Genomic DNA, 22,825 nt, shown 5'->3' on the forward strand with positions numbered 1-22,825 from the left:
CCAGTACTACACTCTTCTGCTGCCACCTACAGGACACAGAGTAGATTACCTCTCATAACCTTCATTAATCTCTCTCTCTCTCTCTCTCTCTCTCTCTCTCTCTCTCTCTCTCTCTCTCTCTCTCTCTCTCTCTCTCTCTCTCTCTCTCCCTGTAATCATTGCTTGTATATACAGGTCTGTGATGTGTGTATGTACAGGTCTGTGATGTGTGTGTGTACAGGTCTGTGATGTGTGTATGTACAGGTCTGTGATGTGTGTATGTACAGCTCTGTGATGTGTGTATGTACAGGTCTGTGGTGTGTGTATGTACAGGTCTGTGATGTGTGTATGTACAGGTCTGTGATGTGTGTATGTACAGGTCTGTGGTGTGTGTATGTACAGGTCTGTGATGTGTGTATGTACAGGTCTGTGATGTGTGTGTGTACAGGTCTGTGATGTGTGTATGTACAGGTCTGTGGTGTGTGTGTGTACAGGTCTGTGATGTGTGTATGTACAGGTCTGTGGTGTGTGTATGTACAGGTCTGTGATGTGTGTATGTACAGGTCTGTGATGTGTGTATGTACAGGTCTGTGGTGTGTGTATGTACAGGTCTGTGATGTGTGTATGTACAGCTCTGTGATGTGTGTGTGTACAGGTCTGTGATGTGTGTATGTACAGGTCTGTGGTGTGTGTGTGTACAGGTCTGTGATGTGTGTATGTACAGGTCTGTGGTGTGTGTCTGTACAGGTCTGTGATGTGTGTATGTACAGGTCTGTGATGTGTGTATGTACAGGTCTGTGGTGTGTGTATGTACAGGTCTGTGATGTGTGTATGTACAGGTCTGTGATGTGTGTATGTACAGGTCTGTGATGTGTGTATGTACAGGTCTGTGATGTGTGTATGTACAGGTCTGTGGTGTGTGTATGTACAGGTCTGTGATGTGTGTGTGAACACACTCTCTGTATGTATCTCTCTCTCTGTGGTCACATTTTGCTGCTTCAAACTCAAGCTACAGCATTTTGGACAAGCTGAAGAGTCTTTAGAGACGTATTAGGGCAGCCTGATAAAAAGGAATTACAGTAATGTAACCTGGAAGTTAATATGTGTAATAGGTTTAATACATAAAACAAGCTCAGTTTGGGAACAAAGCAAAGTGCAGCTCGAGTTAGTAAATGCAATACGCCTTGGCTGCTGCCAGCCTGCCGGAAATTAAAGGATTAAATAATGAATTAAATAATGTAAAAAAATATATATATTTTATAATTTTTTTTAGTAATGTTAAATTATAATTACCAGTTATTTATTTGTTCTGATATATATCACCACGTAAAGATGTGCCATGCTAATAGACTCCTACCCAAAAAACAGAGTGCTGTAATAAAAACAAAAGGAGCTTCAAAAAATTATTAGTTAAAGGATGTGTACACTCCCTTCCCCCTAAAATGTATTTTTTTTAAATTAAAATTGAATTTTTCATGTTAAAGGTCACATTAAAGGTGGAAATGATTTATATTGGTCTAAATTTGTCACAAAAGCTGGCATTTTAACAGGGGTGTGTAGACTTTTGATATCCACTGTACATGTCACACACTCCAGTGCACTAGGTGGCAGTATGCACCATTAAAGGTGACATATCATGCAAAATTGACTTTTTAATGGTTCTCTACCTGAAATATGTTTCCCTGGCATGTCTACAAACCCCCCGAGAATGAAAAGAATCCATTCTGCCCCTGTTCTGATTTCTACACCTTTCTGTAAATGTGTGTGAAACCAGCCGTTTCAGACTTCAGTGTTTTTGTTACGTAACAACAATATCCGGTCTGTCACGGAGTCAGAGCTCGGAGCTTGTTCAGCCCATAGACTGTATAAAATAATACTGAATCCCTCCTCCGTTTTTCATTACCTGCACACATGTGTGCTAACAAGGAGCTTAGGAGGGAGGCATGCTAGTTGTAGGCTGTCTTAATAAACACAAAGGTCGGTTTTACTCCCCACGTCTGCAGATTTGAAGATCTAGTGGATGATTTTTATTTGTCATGGATAAGTGCTAGCGCTAATTAGCATAGCTACATAGCTACATGTTAATATCTGTAGCTGTGTACCAAGACACACGTCGACATACTGATAAATAAAACAACAAGAAACACTAAATCTGTGACCAATCCTTCAGAAAGGTCCTGCTGCAGGCGCCTCTCCGTCAGGATCAGATTCTGGATCAGATTCAGAGGGTTGAAGTAACGTGATCTCTGAGCAGCCGTGTATATTCAGCCAACATGTAAACATTAGATCAACGTGCTGGAGAGCCGAGGCACATCCACTTCCTGAGGGGGCGTGGTCAGAGAGAAAACAGCCTGTTCTGAAGAGGACTGAAGAAGAGGACTTTTCAGGCAGACCAAAATCTGATTTCAAAGTGTTTTTTTGAGCATAAACTTTAAAGACATGTTTTGGGGACCTCTTAGACCAATATATATTGATGAAAAAAGCCTGATATGTCACCTTTAAAGTTTGGTTTGCGGTCCGCCATTAAAATAAGAGAAGAAGAAGAAGAAACAGGAAGTCTCGTTTTTATACCTGTGTTGTGAAGAGTCAGCTCGTATGTCAGCGTCCCATATCAGCAGAGAAGTCACAAATAAGCGCCAGCGTTTAGCTTTCTTTTCCTTCTGTGACTCTGAGATCAGTGAAATATGTCCGGGGTTCAGAATCTCAGAGCTTTGTTCAGCGATCCGACGGGAGGAACAGCACCGTGCAGAGAAGAAGAGGAGCTCCACCGAGCAAGAAAACATCTGGGTGTGATGTTAAAGGTGACATATTACGCTCTTTTTCATCAATATATATTGGTCTAAGAGGTCCCCAAAACATGTCTTTAAAGTTTATGCTCAAAAAAACACTTTGAAATCAGATTTTGGTCTGCCTGTGAACACCCTCTTCTTCAGTCCTCCTCAGAACAGTCTGTTTTCTCTCTGACCACGCCCCCTCAGGAATTGGATGTGCCCTCGGCTCTCCAGCACGTTGATCTAATGTTTACATGTTGGCTGAATATACACGGCTGCTCACAGACCCACGTTACTTCAACCCTCTGAATCTGATCCAGAATCTGATCCTGACAGAGAGGCGCCTGTAGAGTGAATTTATTTCATTCTGGGGGGGTTTGTAGACATGCCAGGGAAACATATTTCAGGTAGAGAACCATTAAAAAGTCCATTTTGCATGATATGTCACCTTTAACACCTGAAATAAAGCTGCAGGCAGCAGGTTAGTTTACTTTGTGAATTTATGTTTATATCTCCACATCTCTTCTATAAACAATCTGTTTAATATATATCTGCATTTGTCCACATTTTGTTAAACATTCTGTATTCTATAGGTAAGTAAGTAAGATTTGTTTATAGACCACCTCCCAAGGTGCTTTACAACAACAACAAAAGAAAAACATTAAAAGGCAAAACAGTGATTGCAAATAATACAAAAACATGACATAAAAGAAGACAGATTCAACAAAGGCAAGTCTAAACAGAGAGGTCTTCAACTGCTTTTTGAACCTGTCAACAGTGTCCACAGTTCTGAGTTCCAGAGGGAGACTGTTCCAGAGTTTAGGACCAACAACCTGCAAAGCAGTCTCCTTTAGTTTTTGACCTGGTACGAGGCACAACCAATAAGCCCTGATCAGAGGACCTGGAGTCCTGCTGGAGTTATAAGGCTTCAGCAGCTCCCTGATGTAGACTGGAGCCTGACCACTGAGCGCTCTGTACACAACAACAAGAATTTTAAACTGGATCCTTTCCCCATCTGTGATGAGAAAGAAACACTCTGCATGTCTTAGGCTCTAGAGGCGTTTTTCAACCGGAGGAACTTCACCCCAGAACTAGGGACTTTTCCCCTGAAGTAAGTGCTTTTTGTCCGGTGGAACTAGGGTCTAAATTTAGTTCAGGGGTAGATAATCTCCCCCCTAAAAATCCCCTGCTAGGGGGTAGTACTTTTCAAAAAGCCCCAGGGTTTTTAGGGGTCAGAGCCTGCAATGCTGAACGTGTCTGATTGGTAGATTAACCACAGTGTTTTTATTCCTCCCTCCGTCCACAATAACATCACACACATCTGTGATTCTCTTGATTTCTCTTTCTTTCATTAGTTTTTATTTCTTCTATCTTTTTTGTATGTGTGTGTACTTTTCAAAAGAAGAAGCTGTGATTCTCTTGATTTAGCAGCTTGTAACAGTAGTCTTCTCTCAGTCCACCGTGAATGTGTCTCTCCTGGTGTTCCGGTTTTAAAAGTGACCCTGTAAACTGGAGACCTTCATCTGAACATGTCAGTGTTTGTGGAGTTTACACAGCTGTTGAAACACAGAGGGAGTTTTAAGATTCAATATCCTCATCAGATATTTAATGATCGTCTAAAGACGTTTATGAAGGATGCATCCGGCTGAAAGTCTCCGGTTAACAGGGTCGCAGTTTAAACCAAAACACCGGCCGATCTCTGCCACGGCTTTTTGAGTTCAAAAGGATTTTAAAGCTGTGTTGAAACGTCTTTGCTACTCGCGCTTATCTGTTGATTCAGTGAATCCATCTGTGATGAAATATAGTGCTTTTTAACCAGAAGTACCACGAACCCTTCCATTTAGTTCCAGGAACTACTCTTCAAGGAACTAAATGGTTCCTGTAGGCTTAGGTACTGAAAAAAGACATAGTATCCATGACGTCACCCATCTGTCCTGAGCAATGTTTTGAAGCTGATCATCGGCGGGTGCCATATTGGAAATGCTGAACTCTACCTCAAACTAGCTTAAACGAAGTTAGGTTAAGAGGCGGGCCTTTAGCCTTTTCACTAACAGGGTACCCGCCTTTCAATCAAGGCAGCCGTGCCCTTATTTGTATTGTAATCTAAATATCTTAACCAACCTAAAAACTGTTTTTTGAACCAGGCAGTAAACATGTTTATTTCTGCTGTAAAGATCCTCTTCTTTGAATGGGTGTGTATGTGGTTTCCTGGGTTTCTGTCAAGCGGCAACCTGTAGTCTAAAAATATGAGTCCAATGCTAAAGTGCTAAAAACTGCAGTTCATCGAGGATCCACTTGAGCCTGGCTCCAGAACTGGAAACCACATACACACCAATTCAAAAAAGAAAGGATCTTTACAACAGAAACAAACATGTTTACAGCCTGGTTCAAAAGACGAGTGTAGTCTGGATAGCTCATTTCTCTATCACCACATACTGTACGGGGGCTAAATGTTTTCATAACATGGTAATTTCCACGATATTTAGATACCAATGAGAGGCACAGCTGACTTGATTGACAGGAAGGAACACTGTAGCTGTTGGCTAGGAGGCTCAAAGCCCGCCTCTTTACGTCACAATCGCTCGACAGTAGAAATATGGCTGCCGCCTACGATTGGCCTCAAAACAGCATTTCAGAAACAAATGGGTGACGTCCCCCTAAGTCCATTATTTATACAGTCTATGGTTTCTGCAGCCAGCCTCTAGTGGACGCTTGATGAACTCCAGTTTTTAGCACTTCTGCATGGGCTTCATATTTTAAGACCGCAGGTTGCCCCTTGGTCTTATTATGTGGGGTTCCATTATAAAAAAGAAGCTATATCACTTATCACTATTCCAAGAACATAACCTCTCAGCTGACCTTGATGTGTCTCTCTGTATTGTAGTGTTTCCTGAAGATGTCCAGCAGCTGCCAGGGATTAAAGAAGAGCCTCCTGAACACCAGGAGTGGAGCTCCCGTCTGGACCAGGAGGACACGAATCCTCCGCACATTAAAGGGGAACTCTGGAGCAGTCAGGAGGGAGAGCAGCTGCAAAGACTGGAGGAGGATGATACCACAAAGTTCCTATTCACTGTTGTCACTGTGAAGAGGGAAGATGATGAAGAGGAGCCTCAGTCCTCACAGCTTCATCAGAGACAAGCTGATCAGATGGAAACGAGAGAGGACACCAGAGATTGAGGTCCAGATTGAAGACTCTTCTGAACCTGAGACTGATGACAGTGATGATTGCAGGGGGACCAGAGAGAATCAGTCAGGATTAAACTCAGTTAAAAATAAGAAGGTGAAGGCTGAGAGACCACACAGCTGCTCTGAGTGTGGTAAAAAAAATTTAACTGTCAAGGAAATCTGATCAGACACAAGGTGGTTCACACAGGAGAGAAACCCCTCGGCTGCTCCGAGTGCAGTAAAAGGTTTTACTGCAAATGGCATCTGACCTCACATGTGCTGGTTCACACGAGAGGGAGAGAGAAACGCTACAGCTGCAGTGTTTGTGAGCAAAGATTACAGGTGCATATCAATTAAGATATTAACATTTTGATTATTAATATTTGTATGCTCTTGTTTGCTTTATACTCTTTTGCACTGTCTACTTTGCTGCTGTGACACTTAAATGTCCCTGTGTGTGGGACGAACAAAGGACTATCTTCTATGTGGAAGAGAGAAGAAGTGTACTGGTTTGAAAGAGGGGTGAAGGAAGCCATCTATGTTAAGCTTGAACACACTTCTCTTAACAGAGGTGGTGGACTAAGACACCATGTGTCTCCTACATACAATGCTGTTTTGAATTCTCTGTCAAAACAAGTAAGACCATACTCACACCAGAGACCATGTGACTCTAATGACTCACAGCTGACCCGCTGGAGGAGAGAGGAGTCGCTTTCTAAACAGTCTTTATTTGATGAGCTGAGATTAAAAAGTGTTTGATGTGAGTTTTAAACACAAAATACTGAACGCAAAATCATAAATTCAATATAACAGAGGATGGATTATGTTATATCTGATTGTTTTTGTCAGATTCACTGTCTAATGAAATAGAGTAAGAGAGTCTAATATCATAGATAGAATATATATTAATGATCTGTTATTCCTCCTGTTAGTTTCTCTGTTTGTTCTTGTTTTCTTCATGAAGAGAAGTCTGACAGTAAAGTTTGTCTGTTAGTAAAAACACTTGTTATATTTCCTGTCAGCTTAAAGCTGGGGTTGGTAATCAGATTTAGATCCACTTTGTGTTATACTGGTTAAAATGATCTTTATGTCCTGATGGTAATCAATACATGATGTGTTCTTAAAAAAGAGTGAAGAAAAGCTGCTATCTACAGCCGGAGTAAACCTGGGAAAACACCAACCAATCAGCCTTTTTTGGGACCCAAAATTTTAAACCATTCAAATCCCGTCCTGCCGTTCTGCCCTCCTCCTGCGCGTACATTTCCCGGCGTGCACTCCTCCGAGTCTCCGTCTCCTGTCTCTGCTTCCCCTGACTCTACTGACTGCCCCTCTCGCTCCACCTCGGGCCTGTCCCCTCTGACCCGATGAGGTGCTTTGCTCAGGACTGTAGTCCAGATCAGAGTCTAAAAAGCTCTCACCACGGGGGCTCTGACAAGCAGAAGAATTAATGACATTCAGTAAGTCCTACAGAAAATGTAGATGTACTGTAGCGTCCGTCCGGACGCTGTAGTGATGACGAGCCGGTTCGTGAACACATTGAGTTTTAATAACCGGTCACTGTCGGCCGTGATCACACCAACCAACAAAACAACAATCAATGTTTGAATGAATGAAGAACTTCTCCTCTTGTCTCTCCTCTCTCCAGCTCACACACTCTACACCTCTCCTGATGCCTTCACTGACTGTCAACACTGTAGGAATTAAGAACATCTACACTGAACAGGTTTAACAAACAGTAGAGTTGTTACAGTATTATATATGTGTTATAACTTTTCTCCAGATATCGTGTCACCAGTACAACTGGATAATGCTAGAATGATAGTTGTGAGTACTAACAGCAGCCATGTTTGTTTGTGTTTTTAACTTTCACTATGAGAATGTTTTGGTGAGGACCGGTTTTGAATCAGTCACCATCATATGGTCGCAAGTCAGCGGCGCTCGTGCATGTGAGCGGGGGGGGGGCGTCGTTTTGGAGGAGCTCTGAGGGAGGAGGGGAGGGGTTAGATGGAGTCCTGAGGAAATGCTACATTCAAATTCATGCTAGTTTTCCAAGACTGCCAACCCCAGCTTTAATAAAGTTTCATACGAGGCTGATCATTAATGAACACAGGGTTTGAAAAGAGTTGCATGGTTTCTATTTTCCCTTAAAGTAATAAATAATTTAATAATGAGGATAATTTACTGATGAATCGATCCGTGATGTTTCAGGACAGAATAAACAGAGAGCTGATTCTCTTCATGTGCAGGTGTGTGTTACACAGGTAAACACAGAGACAGAGCTCTGTTACTGTTTATATTGATCAGAGTTATTACAGTGAACATGTGTGTTAAACAGGTGTGTGTTAAACATGTAAACACTGAGACAGAGCTCTGTCACTGTTTATATTGATCAGAGATATTACAGTGAACATGTGTGTTAAACAGGTGTGTGTTAAACAGGTGTGTGTTAAACAGGTGTGTGTTAAACAGGTGTGTGTTAAACATGTAAACACAGAGACAGAGCTCTGTTACTGTTTATATTAATCAGAGTTATTACAGTGAACATGTGTGTTAAACAGGTGTGTGTTAAACAGGTGTGTGTTAAACATGTAAACACAGAGACAGAGCTCTGTTACTGTTTATATGTATCAGAGTTATTACAGTGAACATGTGTGCAGACACAAACAGCTGTTAAAGCCGTCATCACAAACCGACGTCGCTTCACGTGACACTCTGGAGGAGAGGACGTCTCATTTCTCTAAATACAAATCTCCTCTCTCCTCTCTCCTCTGGTTTCATTTCCTCGTATCTCTGGTGGGCGGGACTAAGACGCGAGGAAGAGACGCGAGGATGGACGTTTAGAGCTTTGAGATGCACCCCTGGACACACCCACGACTGTTAGTGGTTTGTATCTTCGAGCTCTTCCCCAGTCTGGTCAGAACTGAAGAAGCCTTTCGGAGGAGAGGTGAAACGTCTTCAAGAATTTCTACTAGTCCAGTTGCCTTACGGGTCAAGCTGTGGATTACAGATTTGAATGCTGGGTACACACTTGGTACCAATTTTGATGAAGGTGAGATGAATTAAAAAAAGAAAACCTATTGAATGAAAGTAAGGACTACATTTGCATACTTCTTAAAACTAAAACTAGATTCAAATGTTAATCAGGGACCAAAGCTACGAGGGCAGAAAGACCAAAAGGTGTCTGAAACTCATTTAATTGTCCTTTATGGATTCAAACTAAAATAGTGGACAAAATCAACACAGGTGATCATACAGAATATTGGACCACTTAATGTTTGTGTAACTCAATGTAATGTAGTCTGAGTGTTCATGGTCTCTGTTGTGGTATTATTGCATCTTGTCTCATCATCGCTGTCTTCAGTCTCAGGTCCAGAAGAGTCTCCAGTCTTGACCTCAGTCTCTGGTCGTAAAGGACTCTCTCGGTCGGAGCAGCTGATTTGTCCAGGTCCTCCACAGTCCTCTTCATCAGCTCCTGCCCTCAAGTGTTTTGACAGAGAACTGCCCAGAGACACGGACACATCGACGTACAAGTATGTGGTGCTCATGTCCACGTCAGCCCCTGCTGTGTAGGAGAGACGCAGAAGTATAAATCAGCCTTTAGAGCAGCTGAAGAGTTTCTCTCCTCTGTGATATTCCATGTGGGCGGTCAGACCAGACTCATGATTGAACCTTTCACCACATTCTGGGCAGCTGGAGGCTTCTGTTTTTTATGCAGGGCCATGTGAGTCGTCAGACAAAACTTTCGGCCGAATCTTTTCCCACACTGGGAGCAGCTGAAGGGTTTCTCTCTGGTGTGAATTCTCATGTGTCTGGTCAGACTGGACTTCTGAGTAAAGTGTTTCCCACATTCAGAGCAGTCTAAAGCTTTCTCTCCCGTGTGAATCGTCATGTGTTGGGTCACGCCGTGTTGATGGTTAAATCTTTTCCCACACTCAGAGCAGCTGAAGGGTTTCTCTACTTGATGAATGATCATATGTCGGGTCATACATTCTTTATGCTTAAAACTTTTCCCACACTCAGAGCAGCTGAATGGTTTCTCTCTGGTATGAATGATCATGTGTCTGGTCAGATGACCATTACTGTTAAATCTAACACCACATTCAGTGCAGGTGTAGGGTTTCTCTCCAGTGTGTGTTACCATGTGCTGGCTCAGGTTCCCTTTCTTTTTGAATGTTTTACCACAACTGGGGCAGATGAAGGGTTTCTCTTCCCTGTGAATTATCATGTGTCTGGTCAAAAGGTATTTCTGTTTGAAAGCTTTGCCACACTGAGAGCAGACATGAGATTTATTCTCAGCCACAGAGTTTAATCCTGACTGATCCTCTCTGGTCTCGCTCCAGTCATCACTGTCTTCAGTCTCAGGTTCAGAGGAGTCCTCAGTCTCAATCTCTGGTTGTGAATCACTCTCTGGATCCAAGTTCATGGCTTGTTCTGATCCTCCACAGCCTTCTTCTTCTTCTTCTTCTGTTTCCACCATTTTAGTCTGTTCTAGATGAAGCTGTGAGGACTGAGGTTCCTCTTCTTTAACTTCACTCTTCACACAGACAGCAGTGAATGGAAACTTTTTGGTATCATCCTCCTCCTCCAGTCCTTGAAGCTGCTCTCCCTCCTGACTGCTCCAGAGTTCCTCCGGTTCCTCTTTGATGTGCGGGGGCTTAGTGTCCTCCTGGTCCAGATGGGGGCTCCACTCCTGCTGCTCAGGAGGCTCTTCTTTAATCCCTGATAGCTGCTGGAAGTCTGCAGGAAGCCCTGAAGTTCAGAAAGACATCAATTGTATCAGAAATGTTACAAAAACAGCAGGTTTTAAACATATTCAGATGATTGTTCGATATCAAGTGTTCAATGTGAAACAACCTCTTATGTTAAAAATGGAGCCGACGCCGTAGGGCGGAAAACTGCAGTTCTTTGAGTGACCACTTGAGGCAGGCTCTAAAAGCAAAGGAAGTCCTATTAAGGCCTCTATTTGAACACACTGTGAATGGGAGTACAATTTCCGTTAACGAAAATGATGACATAAATGTTCGTGCAGACATTGCCGTCTATCTATCTGTCTATCTATCTATTGATCAGATATCAGGTATCAGGGTTTTTACCAAGTACTAACATCATCAACATTTCACTCTTTTTAACTCTTTTGCTTTGTAATATCTTCAGTTGAATAATCTAGCCTGCAAAAAAAGTCAAAAGAAAACATTCTTCATGTGACCACTACATCTGATTCTCTTGATTCAAATAAAAATGCCATGAACGCAAAATACAGGTCTGCATTGCGCTTTTACGACGGTCCCTGAATGCACCTGCAGTAACAGGCGCTCTGGACAGACAGTCAGCTCACGGCACTCTTTGATGCCAATGAGTTGATCCAAACTTACTAAGTGTGTCTGATTTCACCAAACTGGATTAAATCAAGCTGTAGATGCAGAGCTTTTTACAGTGAGAGCGGCAACAACATCAAATCTTAAACAGACGTCCCCCGGGTGTGTTTTTGTCTCTAACGCACACCGGGGGTAAAAATCCTCAATGAAGAGGAGACTGGTTCACACAGCACACCTGCTGCAGGTAGAGACAGATAATAACTCAGCCTGTCACAGGAATGCAGAGCTTTCATTTCTAAAGATTAGACGCACAGCGGGGAAATATGAACTCTTAAAGGGGACATATCACGCTTTTTTCATCAATATATATTGGTCTAAGAGGTCCCCAAAACATGTCTTTAAAGTTTATGCTCAAAAAAACACTTTGAAATCAGATTTTGGCATGCCTGAAAAACCCTCTTCTTCAGTCCTCCTCAGAACACTCTGTTTTCTCTCTGACCACACCCCCTCCGGAAGTGGATGTGCCTCGGCTCTCCAGCACGTTGATCTAATGTTTACATGTTGGCTGAATATACACGGCTGCTCAGAGATCACGTTACTTCAACCCTCTGAATCTGATCCTGACGGAGAGGCGCCTGCAGCAGGACCTTTCTGAACGATTAGTCACATATTCTGTGTTTCTTGTTGTTTTATTTGCAGTATGTAGACGTGTGTCTTGTTCCACAGCTACGAACATGTAGCTATGTGGCTATGCTAACTAGCGCTAGCACTTATCCATGAAAACTAAAAATCATCCACTAGATCTTCAAATCTGCAGACGTGTGGAGTAAAACCGACCTCTGCCAGAAAGGCAGCGGGACCTTTCTGAAGGATTGGTCACAGATTTAGTGTTTCTTGTTGTTTTATTTGTCAGTATGTCGACGTGTGTCTTGGTACACAGCTACAGCTACAGCTACAGCTACAGCTACAGCTACAGCTACAGCTACAGCTACAGCTACAGCTATGAACATATAGCTATGTGGCTATGCTAATTAGCGCTAGCACTTATCCATGACAAATAAAAATCATCCACTAGATCTTCAAATCTGCAGACGTGGGGAGTAAAACCGACCTTTGTGTTTATTAAGACAGCCTACAACTAGCATGCCTCCCTCCTAAGCTCCTTGTTAGCACACATGTGTGCAGGTAATGAAAAACGGGGGAGGGATTCAGTATTATTTTATACAGTCTATGGGCTGAACAAGCTCCGAGCTCTGACTCCGTGACAGACCGGATATTGTTGTTACGTAACAAAAACACGGAAGTCTGAAACGGCTGGTTTCACACACATTTACAGAAAGGTGGAGAAATCAGAACAGGGGCAGAATGGATTTTTTTCATTCTCGGGGGGTTTGTAGACATGCCAGGGAAACATATTTCAGGTAAAGAACCATTAAAAAGTCCATTTTGCATGATATGTCACCTTTAACGTCCGACGGTCCACCACTAAAGTTTTCATCATCTGAGTTTAAATAATCGGTGATGCACTTCAGCTCGTCATAGTCTTGGTTTCATCTTAAAGAACGAGTTGTTGATGATCCTTCATCGTATCATTGTGCTGTGATGTGTGTATGTGAGCGCACCTGTTTGTGTGAGAGCAGATGATCAGAATGACATCCCATCATGTAAATAAGATCAATAACAGAAGGATATTTAGTCTGTTTAATAAAAGAACAAGTTTAAGACCTGATCTATAAGAGAGGTAACCCTCAATTACTTCTGCTGTGATCTGGTGCTATATAGAAAATTTAATTTACTGAACTTCCAGGGGGGGCGAGGGCCACTGTTGGGGGGGCTGATAATAAAAACTCTTTTTTACATGATGAAAACTTTAGTGGTGGAGCGCCGAACATTCAAAAACACATTGTCCCCCGCTGTGCGTCTAATCTATCAAAATAAAAGCGATGCATTCCTGTGACAGGCTGAGGTATTATTTGAGGGTAAGCAGCGTCCGGGAGACGTCTGTGTGATATTTGACCTCTCTGTGTCTATATCTTCATTTAATCCAGCTTGGTGATACATCAGAAACTTTTTAGAATAATATTAATAATAATTCATTTTATCTATAGGCGCCTTTCTGGACACCCAAGGTCACCTTACAACATAGCAACAATAAAAGCAACACTCAACAGTAAATAAATACAAACATTAGAATAAAGATACAAGACTAGAGAGATGAAAGGGGGGGGGGGGGGGGTCATTCAAGTCCCAGAGAGACGGATTAGAGTGCGTATGCTTGGTGGAAAAGGTGAGTTTTGAGGCGGGATTTGAAGGTGGTGGGACAGGTTGAATTATGTACATCCAGGGGGAGAGAGTTCCAGGGGCGGGGGGCCGAGCAGCTGAAGGCTCTCGACCCCATGGTGGTCAAGCGAGCAGGTGGGAGGGTGAGTTGAATGGAAGAGGAGGACCTGAGTCTGGAGGAGGTCAATGAGGTCCTGAGGAGCTAAGTTGTTGATGGCCTTGTAGGTGAGGAACAGAATCTTGAAGATGATGCTGTATTTAATGGGAAGCCAGTGGAGTTGCTGCAGGACAGATGTGATGTTGCTGGTGGAGGGGGTTCTGGTGAGGATGTGGGCAGCAGAGTTTTGAACCAGTTGAAGTTAATGGATGGATTTGTCTGGTAAACCAAAAAGAAGGGAGTTGCAATAATGTAGGCGGGAGGTGACCAGGGTGTGAACCAGAATGGATGTTCTGTTGGGGGAGAGAGACTGACCCAGGTGAGAGAGTTTGTTAGTAAGTTTTGATCAAGTCCTTGTCATCAAAGATGCAGATGTAACTGAGTTTTAGTCAAATATTCTAACTAATTTTACATTCTTTCTCTCTTAATCTTATATTTCAAAATATTTTATCATCTAATGTCATATTTTAAATTGGATATTTTACAACTTAATATATTAATTACATGTAAAGTCAATGCAGAGACGCGAGTAGTGGGCTGGCGGCGCGAATTGCCAAATCGGGCAACGCGAATGGTGCAAGTTGAAATATCTGAACTCCAGCGAATCCATCGCACCGTGATAGCCAATCAGGGTGCAGATCACCCAGGAATGTATGGCGGTGACGTATGGACCAGCGGAGATTCACTCATCTGGAATAAATGGGACACTTTGGTTACGTTCACACTGCAAGGCTTAAAGCTCAATTCCAATTTTTTTTACCTCAGATCTGATTTTTTGTTTGCCTTTTTCACATTACCATCTATAATGTGACCTGTATGTGATTCCAGTGTGAACTGTTTGCAGCTCCAAACTGCCCCGCATGCACAAAAGACCAGTAACAATGACGTCAGCTGTTTCACAAGTTCTTTGGATATACAAACAAACGGCGCAGAATCGTGACGTGTGTCGCTATAAAGTGACGTGAAAGTCAAATGTGCATCAAATCCTCCTTGGCCGTTCACACTGAAAACAATCTGATCTGTATCTGATTCAGGACCACATATGGAGGTGGTCTAAATCTGATTTGGGCCAGATTTGAGTGTTCAGCTGTGGTGGGACGCATCACGAACAACGACGAGTCCCAGTACAGACAGGAGGTGGAACATCTGGAGGGTTGGCCCACCAGTGCCTCTACTTTCTTAGGAAGCTGAGGCATGCAGGACTTGGGAGCTCAGCTCTGAACTCCTTCTACAGATGTGTGGTGGAGAGCGTCCTGTGCTCCTGCATCACTGTGTGGCATGGCAGCTGCTCTGCTGCAGAGAAGAAGACTCTGCAGAGGGTGGTGAAGGCCGCACAGAGGATTGTAGGGAACAGCTTACCACCAACCACTGACATTTACACCAGCAGATGCAGAAAAAGGGCCTCTGGCATTGTTAAATCACAAGTCTCCACTCTACCTGACTGTTAATTCACCAGGCCACACCTGATCGCCTAAGCCACGCCCCCTACACTATAAAAGCCTGCACCCAAGCCTTTGTTCCTCCTTTTCCCTCCAAACCTGCCATGTGCCAGTGACTCCCTTTGTTGAAATGTTTGTATCATGTGGTTTTGAACTATTACCTGGAGTGGATGCATTATTGATGTAAGTAACGCCTTATTTCTATATTATCTTTATCAGTGTTATGCTACATTGTTTATTTAGATATTTAATATCTCCCTTTTTGTCCCTTTTTGTTTGATAGTACAAATCATCCACATCCGAACTCAGTCCTTTGTCTGCACTGAGCTGATCCTTTCTGTTGATAATAAACCTTCGAAACCTGCCCTGGACCCGGCGTGTTTGACTTCACACCACACATTGTTCAGTGAACTAGCATCAGGAGAAAACAGACTTTTTACAGGCATCATGAAGGACACCTCCCACCCTGCACACAAACTGTTTGCTCCACTCCCCTCAGGCAGGAGGCTGCGGAGCATCAAGAGCAGAACCACCAGAATGAGGAACCGCTTCTTTCCTGAGGCTGTAAGACTGCTGAACTCTGGTGGTGCTCTGTAGTCTCGGCCGCTCCCAGCCATACAGACTCTGACATGAACAGTGCAATAAAACGGACTACCTCAAAACTTGCACACTGTACATTTGCACACTGCACATTTGCACACTGTACATTTGCACTATGCACAATATTTATATTTGTATTTATATTTTTACATTTATTACTAATGTCTTCCTTTTATTGTATGTTCTTTTTTGGGCTTTATATGGTACCTAAGAAACAAAATTTTGTTCCATATCATGCAACAGCTTCTATTGGTATGACAATAAAAAACCTTGAATCCTTGAACATAGCCTCTGTGACTCTACCTGTTTTTATGGGATCAGGAATTAACAGGAGCTCACTGTGAGGACAGAGAGTGAGGAGGATCATCTGGTGAGTTGTGGAAAAACTTGTCTGTCTGTCCCTTGAATCCAGCTATGGGTTGTAGTAGCAAGTTAGCTCTGCCCGCTTCAGCATAACCGGCTTCCCCATTCAATGTCCCCGAGCTCAACCTTGTTTGATAACAACAGACTAGTGTGGCGTGGGAACCCCCCTCCCTTAAAACAGACCTTAAAACAGTCACTAAGGGTGCCCTGAAACAGACCTTAAAACAGTCACTAAGGGTGCCCTGAAACAGACCTTAAAACAGTCACTAAGGGTGCCCTGAAACAGACCTTAAAACAGTCACTAAGGGTGCCCTGAAACAGACCTTAAAACAGTCACTAAGGGTGTCCTGAAACAGACCTTAAAACAGTCACTAAGGGTGTCCTGAAACAGACTTTAAAACAATCACTGAGGGTGCCCTGAAACAGACCTTAAAACAGTCACTAAGGGTGCCCTGAAACAGACCTTAAAACAGTCACTAAGGGTGCCCTGAAACACACCTTAAAACAGTCACTAAGGGTGTCCTGAAACAGACCTTAAAACAGTCACTAAGGGTGTCCTGAAACAGACTTTAAAACAATCACTGAGGGTGCCCTGAAACAGACCTTAAAACAGTCACTAAGGGTGCCCTGAAACAGACCTTAAAACAGTCACTAAGGGTGCCCTGAAACAGAACTTAAAACAGTCACTAAGGGTGCCCTGAAACAGACCTTAAAACAGTCACTGAGGGTGCCCTGAAACAGACCTTAAAACAGTCACTAAGGGTGTCCTGAAAAAGACCTTAAAACAGTCACTAGGGGTGCCCTGAAACAGACCTTAAAACATCACTAAGGGTGCCCTGAAACAGACCTTAAAACAGTCACTAAGGGTGTCCTGAAACAGACCATAAAACAATCACTAAGGGTGTCCTGAAACAGACCTTAAAACAGTCACTAAGGGTGCCCTGAAACAGACCTTAAAACAGTCACTAAGGGTGCCCTAAAACATACCTTAAAACAGTCACTAAGGGTGCCCTGAAACAGACCTTAAAACAGTCATTAAGGGTGCCCCGAAACATACCTTAAAACAGTCACTAAGGGTGCCCTGAAACAGACCTTAAAACAGTCACTAAGGGTGCCCTGAAACAGACCTTAAAACAGTCACTAAGGGTGTCCTGAAACAGACCTTAAAACAGTCACTAAGGGTGCCCTGAAACAGACCTTAAAACAGTCACTAAGGGTGCCCTGAAACATACTTTAAAACAGTCACTAAGGGTGTCCAGAAACAGACCTTAAAACAGTCACTAAGGGTGTCCTGAAACAGACCTTAAAACAGTCACTAAGGGTGCCCTGAAACATACCTTAAAACAGTCACTAAGGGTGCCCTGAAACAGACCTTAAAACAGTCACTAAGGGTGCCCTGAAACATACCTTAAAACAGTCACTAAGGGTGCCCTGAAACAGAGATTAAAACAGTCACTAAGGGTGCCCTGAAACAGACCTTAAAACAGTCACTAAGGGTGCCCCGAAACATACCTTAAAACAGTCACTAAGGGTGCCCTGAAACAGACCTTAAAACAGTCACTAAGGGTGTCCTGAAAAAGACCTTAAAACAGTCACTAAGGGTGCCCTGAAACAGACCTTAAAACAGTCACTAAGGGTACCCTGAAACAGACCTTAAAACAGTCACTAAGGGTGCCCTGAAACAGACCTTAAAACAGTCACTAACGGTGCCCTGAAACAGACCATAAAACAGTCACTAAGGGTGCCCTGAAACAGACCTTAAAACATCACTAAGGGTGCCCCGAAACAGACCTTAAAACAGTCACTAAGGGTGTCCTGAAACAGACCTTAAAACAGTCACTAAGGGTGTCCTGAAACAGACCTTAAAACAGTCACTAAGGGTGTCCTGAAACAGACCTTAAAACAGTCACTAAGGGTGCCCTGAAACAGACCTTAAAACAATCACTAAGGGTGCCCCGAAACAGACCTTAAAATAGTCACTAAGGGTATCCTGAAAGAGACCTTAAAACAGTCACTAAGGGTGCCCCGAAACAGACCTTAAAACAGTCACTAAGGGTGCCCCGAAACAGACCTTAAAACAGTCACTAAGGGTGCCCTGAAACAGACCTTAAAACAGTCACTAAGGGTGCCCTGAAACAGACCTTAAAACAGTCACTAAGGGTGCCCTGAAACAGACCTTAAAACAGTCACTAAGGGTGCCCTGAAACAGACCTTAAAACAGTCACTAAGGGTGCCCTGAAACAGACCTTAAAACAGTCACTGAGGGTGCCCTGAAACAGACCTTAAAACAGTCACTAAGGGTGTCCTGAAACAGACCTTAAAACAGTCACTAAGGGTGCCCCGAAACAGACCTTAAAACAGTCACTAAGGTTGCCCTGAAACAGACCTTAAAACAGTCACTAAGGGTGCCCTGAAACAGACCTTAAAACAGTCACTGAGGGTGCCCTGAAACAGACCTTAAAACAGTCACTAAGGGTGCCCTGAAACAGACCTTAAAACAGTCACTAAGGGTGCCCCGAAACAGACCTTAAAACAGTCACTAAGGGTGTCCTGAAACAGACCTTAAAACAGTCACTAAGGGTGTCCTGAAACAGACCTTAAAACAGTCACTAAGGGTGTCCTGAAACAGACCTTAAAACAGTCACTAAGGGTGCCCTGAAACAGACCTTAAAACAATCACTAAGGGTGCCCCGAAACAGACCTTAAAACAGTCACTAAGGGTGTCCTGAAAGAGACCTTAAAACAGTCACTAAGGGTGCCCCGAAACAGACCTTAAAACAGTCACTAAGGGTGCCCTGAAACAGACCTTAAAACAGTCACTAAGGGTGCTCTGAAACAGACCTTAAAACAGTCACTAAGGGTGCCCTGAAACAGACCTTAAAACAGTCACTAAGGGTGCCCTGAAACAGACCTTAAAACAGTCACTAAGGGTGCCCTGAAACAGACCTTAAAACAGTCACTGAGGGTGCCCTGAAACAGACCTTAAAACAGTCACTAAGGGTGTCCTGAAACAGACCTTAAAACAGTCACTAAGGGTGCCCCGAAACAGACCTTAAAACAGTCACTAAGGTTGCCCTGAAACAGACCTTAAAACAGTCACTAAGGGTGCCCTGAAACAGACCTTAAAACAGTCACTGAGGGTGCCCTGAAACAGACCTTAAAACAGTCACTAAGGGTGCCCTGAAACAGACCTTAAAACAGTCACTAAGGGTGCCCCGAAACAGACCTTAAAACAGTCACTAAGGGTGTCCTGAAACAGACCTTAAAACAGTCACTAAGGGTGTCCTGAAACAGACCTTAAAACAGTCACTAAGGGTGCCCTGAAACAGACCTTAAAACAATCACTAAGGGTGCCCCGAAACAGACCTTAAAACAGTCACTAAGGGTGTCCTGAAAGAGACCTTAAAACAGTCACTAAGGGTGCCCCGAAACAGACCTTAAAACAGTCACTAAGGGTGCCCTGAAACAGACCTTAAAACAGTCACTAAGGGTGCTCTGAAACAGACCTTAAAACAGTCACTAAGGGTGCCCTGAAACAGACCTTAAAACAGTCACTAAGGGTGCCCTGAAACAGACCTTAAAACAGTCACTAAGGGTGCCCTGAAACAGACCTTAAAACAGTCACTGAGGGTGCCCTGAAACAGACCTTAAAACAGTCACTAAGGGTGTCCTGAAACAGACCTTAAAACAGTCACTAAGGGTGCCCCGAAACAGACCTTAAAACAGTCACTAAGGGTGCCCTGAAACAGACCTTAAAACAGTCACTAAGGGTGCCCTGAAACAGACCTTAAAACAGTCACTGAGGGTGCCCTGAAACAGACCTTAAAACAGTCACTAAGGGTGTCCTGAAACAGACCTTAAAACAGTCACTAAGGGTGCCCTGAAACAGACCTTAAAACAGTCACTAAGGGTGCCCTGAAACAGACCTTAAAACAGTCACTAAGGGTGCCCTGAAACAGACCTTAAAACAGTCACTGAGGGTGCCCTGAAACAGACCTTAAAACAGTCACTAAGGGTTCATAAACATAAACCTACGTCAGTTTCTAGACAGCAACATGAGCTGAAAATTAAAGTGTTTAATGTGAGTTTTAAAAACAAAATACTGAACATAAAATCATAAATTCAATATAACAGAGGATGGATTATGTTCTATCTAATTGTTTTTGTCAGATTCACTGTCTAATGAAATAGATTAATAGATAGACAGAGCTCTGTTACTGTTTATATTGATCAGAGTTATTACAGTGAACATGTGTGTTAAACAGGTGTGTGTTAAACATGTAAACACAGAGACAGAGCTCTGTTACTGTTTATATTGATCAGAGTTATTACAGTGAACATGTGTGTTAAACAGGTGTATGTTAAACATGTAAACACAGAGACAGAGCTCTGTTACTGTTTATATTGATCAGAGTTATTACAGTGAACATGTGTGCAGACACAAACAGCTGTTAAAGCCGTCATCACAAACCGACGTCGCTTCACGTGACGTCTCATTTCTCTAAATACAAATCTCCGGGAGTCACGTCAGTCATGTCCTTATTTGGGCAAAAACTCGTAATCTTAATATCTTCTGAACCGTCACGTTAGAAACCCCCCCCCCCCTACAGTGTGTGCTGATAGAGAGATTAGCTTCGTAGGGCCAAGCTGTTTTTTTGAACCAGGCTGTAAACATGTTTATTAATGCTGCAAAGACCGTCTTTTCATTCATGTCTATGTGGTTTCCGGTGTTTCTGCAGCCAGCCTCAAGTGGATTCTCAATGAATTCCAGTTTATAATGTCGTATCTTGACCGCCCGTGATGTGTAGATGCAGAAGGAATCTTCGTGACACTGGCTTGCTTGCATAGTAATATGTTTATTACAAGAAAACAATACCAGTATCAAACAAGCACCGCGGAATGCCTGGGAGAACAGCTCTGCAAATCTGCTGACTCCCAGAATGCTGTTGACCAGCACCTTTTATAGGTCTGCCAACCAATGACAGAGCCTACTACCAAGCCCAAACTTATCTCAACCTCTAGTTATTTATTAGACTCTCCTGGGCTCTGCTAGCCTAAGGGTTACAAAACTTGTCCATGCATGTCACTAAATTGGAAGGGGGTCTCAACCAAAATTCCTTGAACGTCTGGGACAGCATAGGTTTCTCCTTGACTTATTTTACGTCAGTTACTTATTAACTATCAGATACTTCAATAACATTTCCACATGGGCTTCATATTTTGAGACCGGAGGTGGCCGCCTGGTGTGAATGCAACATAAGAGGGATAACAAACAGAAAAGCCAAAAAAAGAGGGTCATTTAGCATCCTTAATACAGATCCTCATTGGTTCCCTTCTGCTTCTTTCTAGTAACTGAAGTATCTGATAGTTAATAAGTAACTGACGTAAAACAAGTCAAGGAGAAACCTATGTTCTCCCAGACTTTCAAGGAAATTAGATTGAGACCCCCTTCCAATTTAGTGACATGCATGGACAAGTTTTGTAACCATTAGGCTAGCAGAGCCCAGGAGGGTATAGTAGATAACTAGAGGTTGAGATAAGTTTGGGCTTTGCAGTAGGCTATATCATTGGTTGACAGACCTATAAAAGGTGCTGGTCAACAGCATTCTGGGAGTCAGCAGATTTGCAGAGCTGTTCTCCCAAGCATTCCGGGTGCTTGTTTGATACTGGTATTGTTTTCTTGTAATAAACGTATTACTATGCAAGCAAGCCAGTGTCACGAAGATTCCTTCTGCATCTACACATCACGGGCGGTCAAGATACAACATAACATTACAGTCCTCTTTGATGAGAGGGTGTTTTTCTTTTGTCAGTCACATCTCATCAAAGAGGGTGTGGGGGTGTGGGGGTGTGGTGATGAGGTGATGACCCCCTCCCAGGAATGTGTCTGAGTTTGATCCCTGGTTTTACCCTGGGGTCTTGCCTTCACCTTTTTTTCATTGTCTTCAGAAATCCTAGAAAAGGTGTGTTTAAACTCAAATACAATCTGGTTCATTAAATTCAAATGATAATAATCAGAGTAAGCGTGACGAAACAGGGAAATGTCCACCAGACACATTCCAAACATCACACAGCAGTCAGAAAAGAGTTTCAGATCCAAAACAACAAAGTGATATTTTCATCAGGAGCCAGCTGCGGCTAACACGCTGTGTGCTGAAGGCTCCCTGAAACCCTCCCAACAAACACGTTTCCATCAGAAGAAGCAAACACTAACCTGCTCTCTGCAGCTTGATTTCAGGTGTTACAATCACTTTCAGCAGCTCTCTCTGCCGCTGAAGCTCCTCTTCATATAAAGATGTTGTGGTTTGTCCTCTAATGTCTTTGATAACCGCAGCGAGCAGCCGCCGGCTGAAGAAATCTTTAAGATCCTGAAACCCGGACATTGAAGCGAACTGTTCTCCAGGAGGACTAGAGAACTGCAGCTGGAGAGATGAAGACCGAAGCTCCGGACTTTGGATTACATGGAGGAACCGCTTCAATAGAAGATGGAAGAGCTCCTCCCATTGAGACGAGCGGAGCCAGGGCCGGAGTCTGACTTTGTGGACTGGGGGGGGGGCAACCAAGGGGCCGAGTCTGACTTTGTGGACTGAGGGGGCAAACCAAGGGGCGGAGTCTGACTTTGTGGACTGGGGGGCAAACCAAGGGGCGGAGTCTGACTTTGTGGACTGGGGGGCAAACCAAGGGGCGGAGTCTGACTTTGTGGACTGGGGGGCAAACCAAGGGGCGGAGTCTGAATTTGTGGACTGGGGGGCAAAC

The 22,825-nt window shown here is 43.3% G+C and overlaps 1 protein-coding gene and 1 long non-coding RNA gene across 2 annotated transcripts; one reads left to right on the plus strand and one right to left on the minus strand.

The window, feature by feature from the left end:
- Positions 1–9,090: 9,090 nt before the first annotated feature.
- Positions 9,091–22,580, minus strand: LOC117821596 (gastrula zinc finger protein XlCGF57.1-like). The gene is made up of 2 exons (XM_034695989.1): positions 22,284–22,580; positions 9,091–10,664 (listed from the first exon to the last, which is right to left on the minus strand). Exons 1-2 carry the CDS (start codon positions 22,450–22,452, stop codon positions 9,562–9,564), a joined length of 1,272 nt encoding a protein of 423 aa, XP_034551880.1. The 5' UTR covers positions 22,453–22,580; the 3' UTR covers positions 9,091–9,561.
- On the plus strand, positions 15,098–15,470 carry LOC117822440. The gene is made up of 2 exons (XR_004633175.1): positions 15,098–15,289; positions 15,390–15,470. It is a non-coding gene; the product is annotated as an uncharacterized LOC117822440 (long non-coding RNA).
- Positions 22,581–22,825: the final 245 nt, after the last annotated feature.

Source organism: Notolabrus celidotus, chromosome 1, assembly GCF_009762535.1.
Source record: "Notolabrus celidotus isolate fNotCel1 chromosome 1, fNotCel1.pri, whole genome shotgun sequence".
NCBI lineage: Eukaryota > Metazoa > Chordata > Actinopteri > Labriformes > Labridae > Notolabrus > Notolabrus celidotus.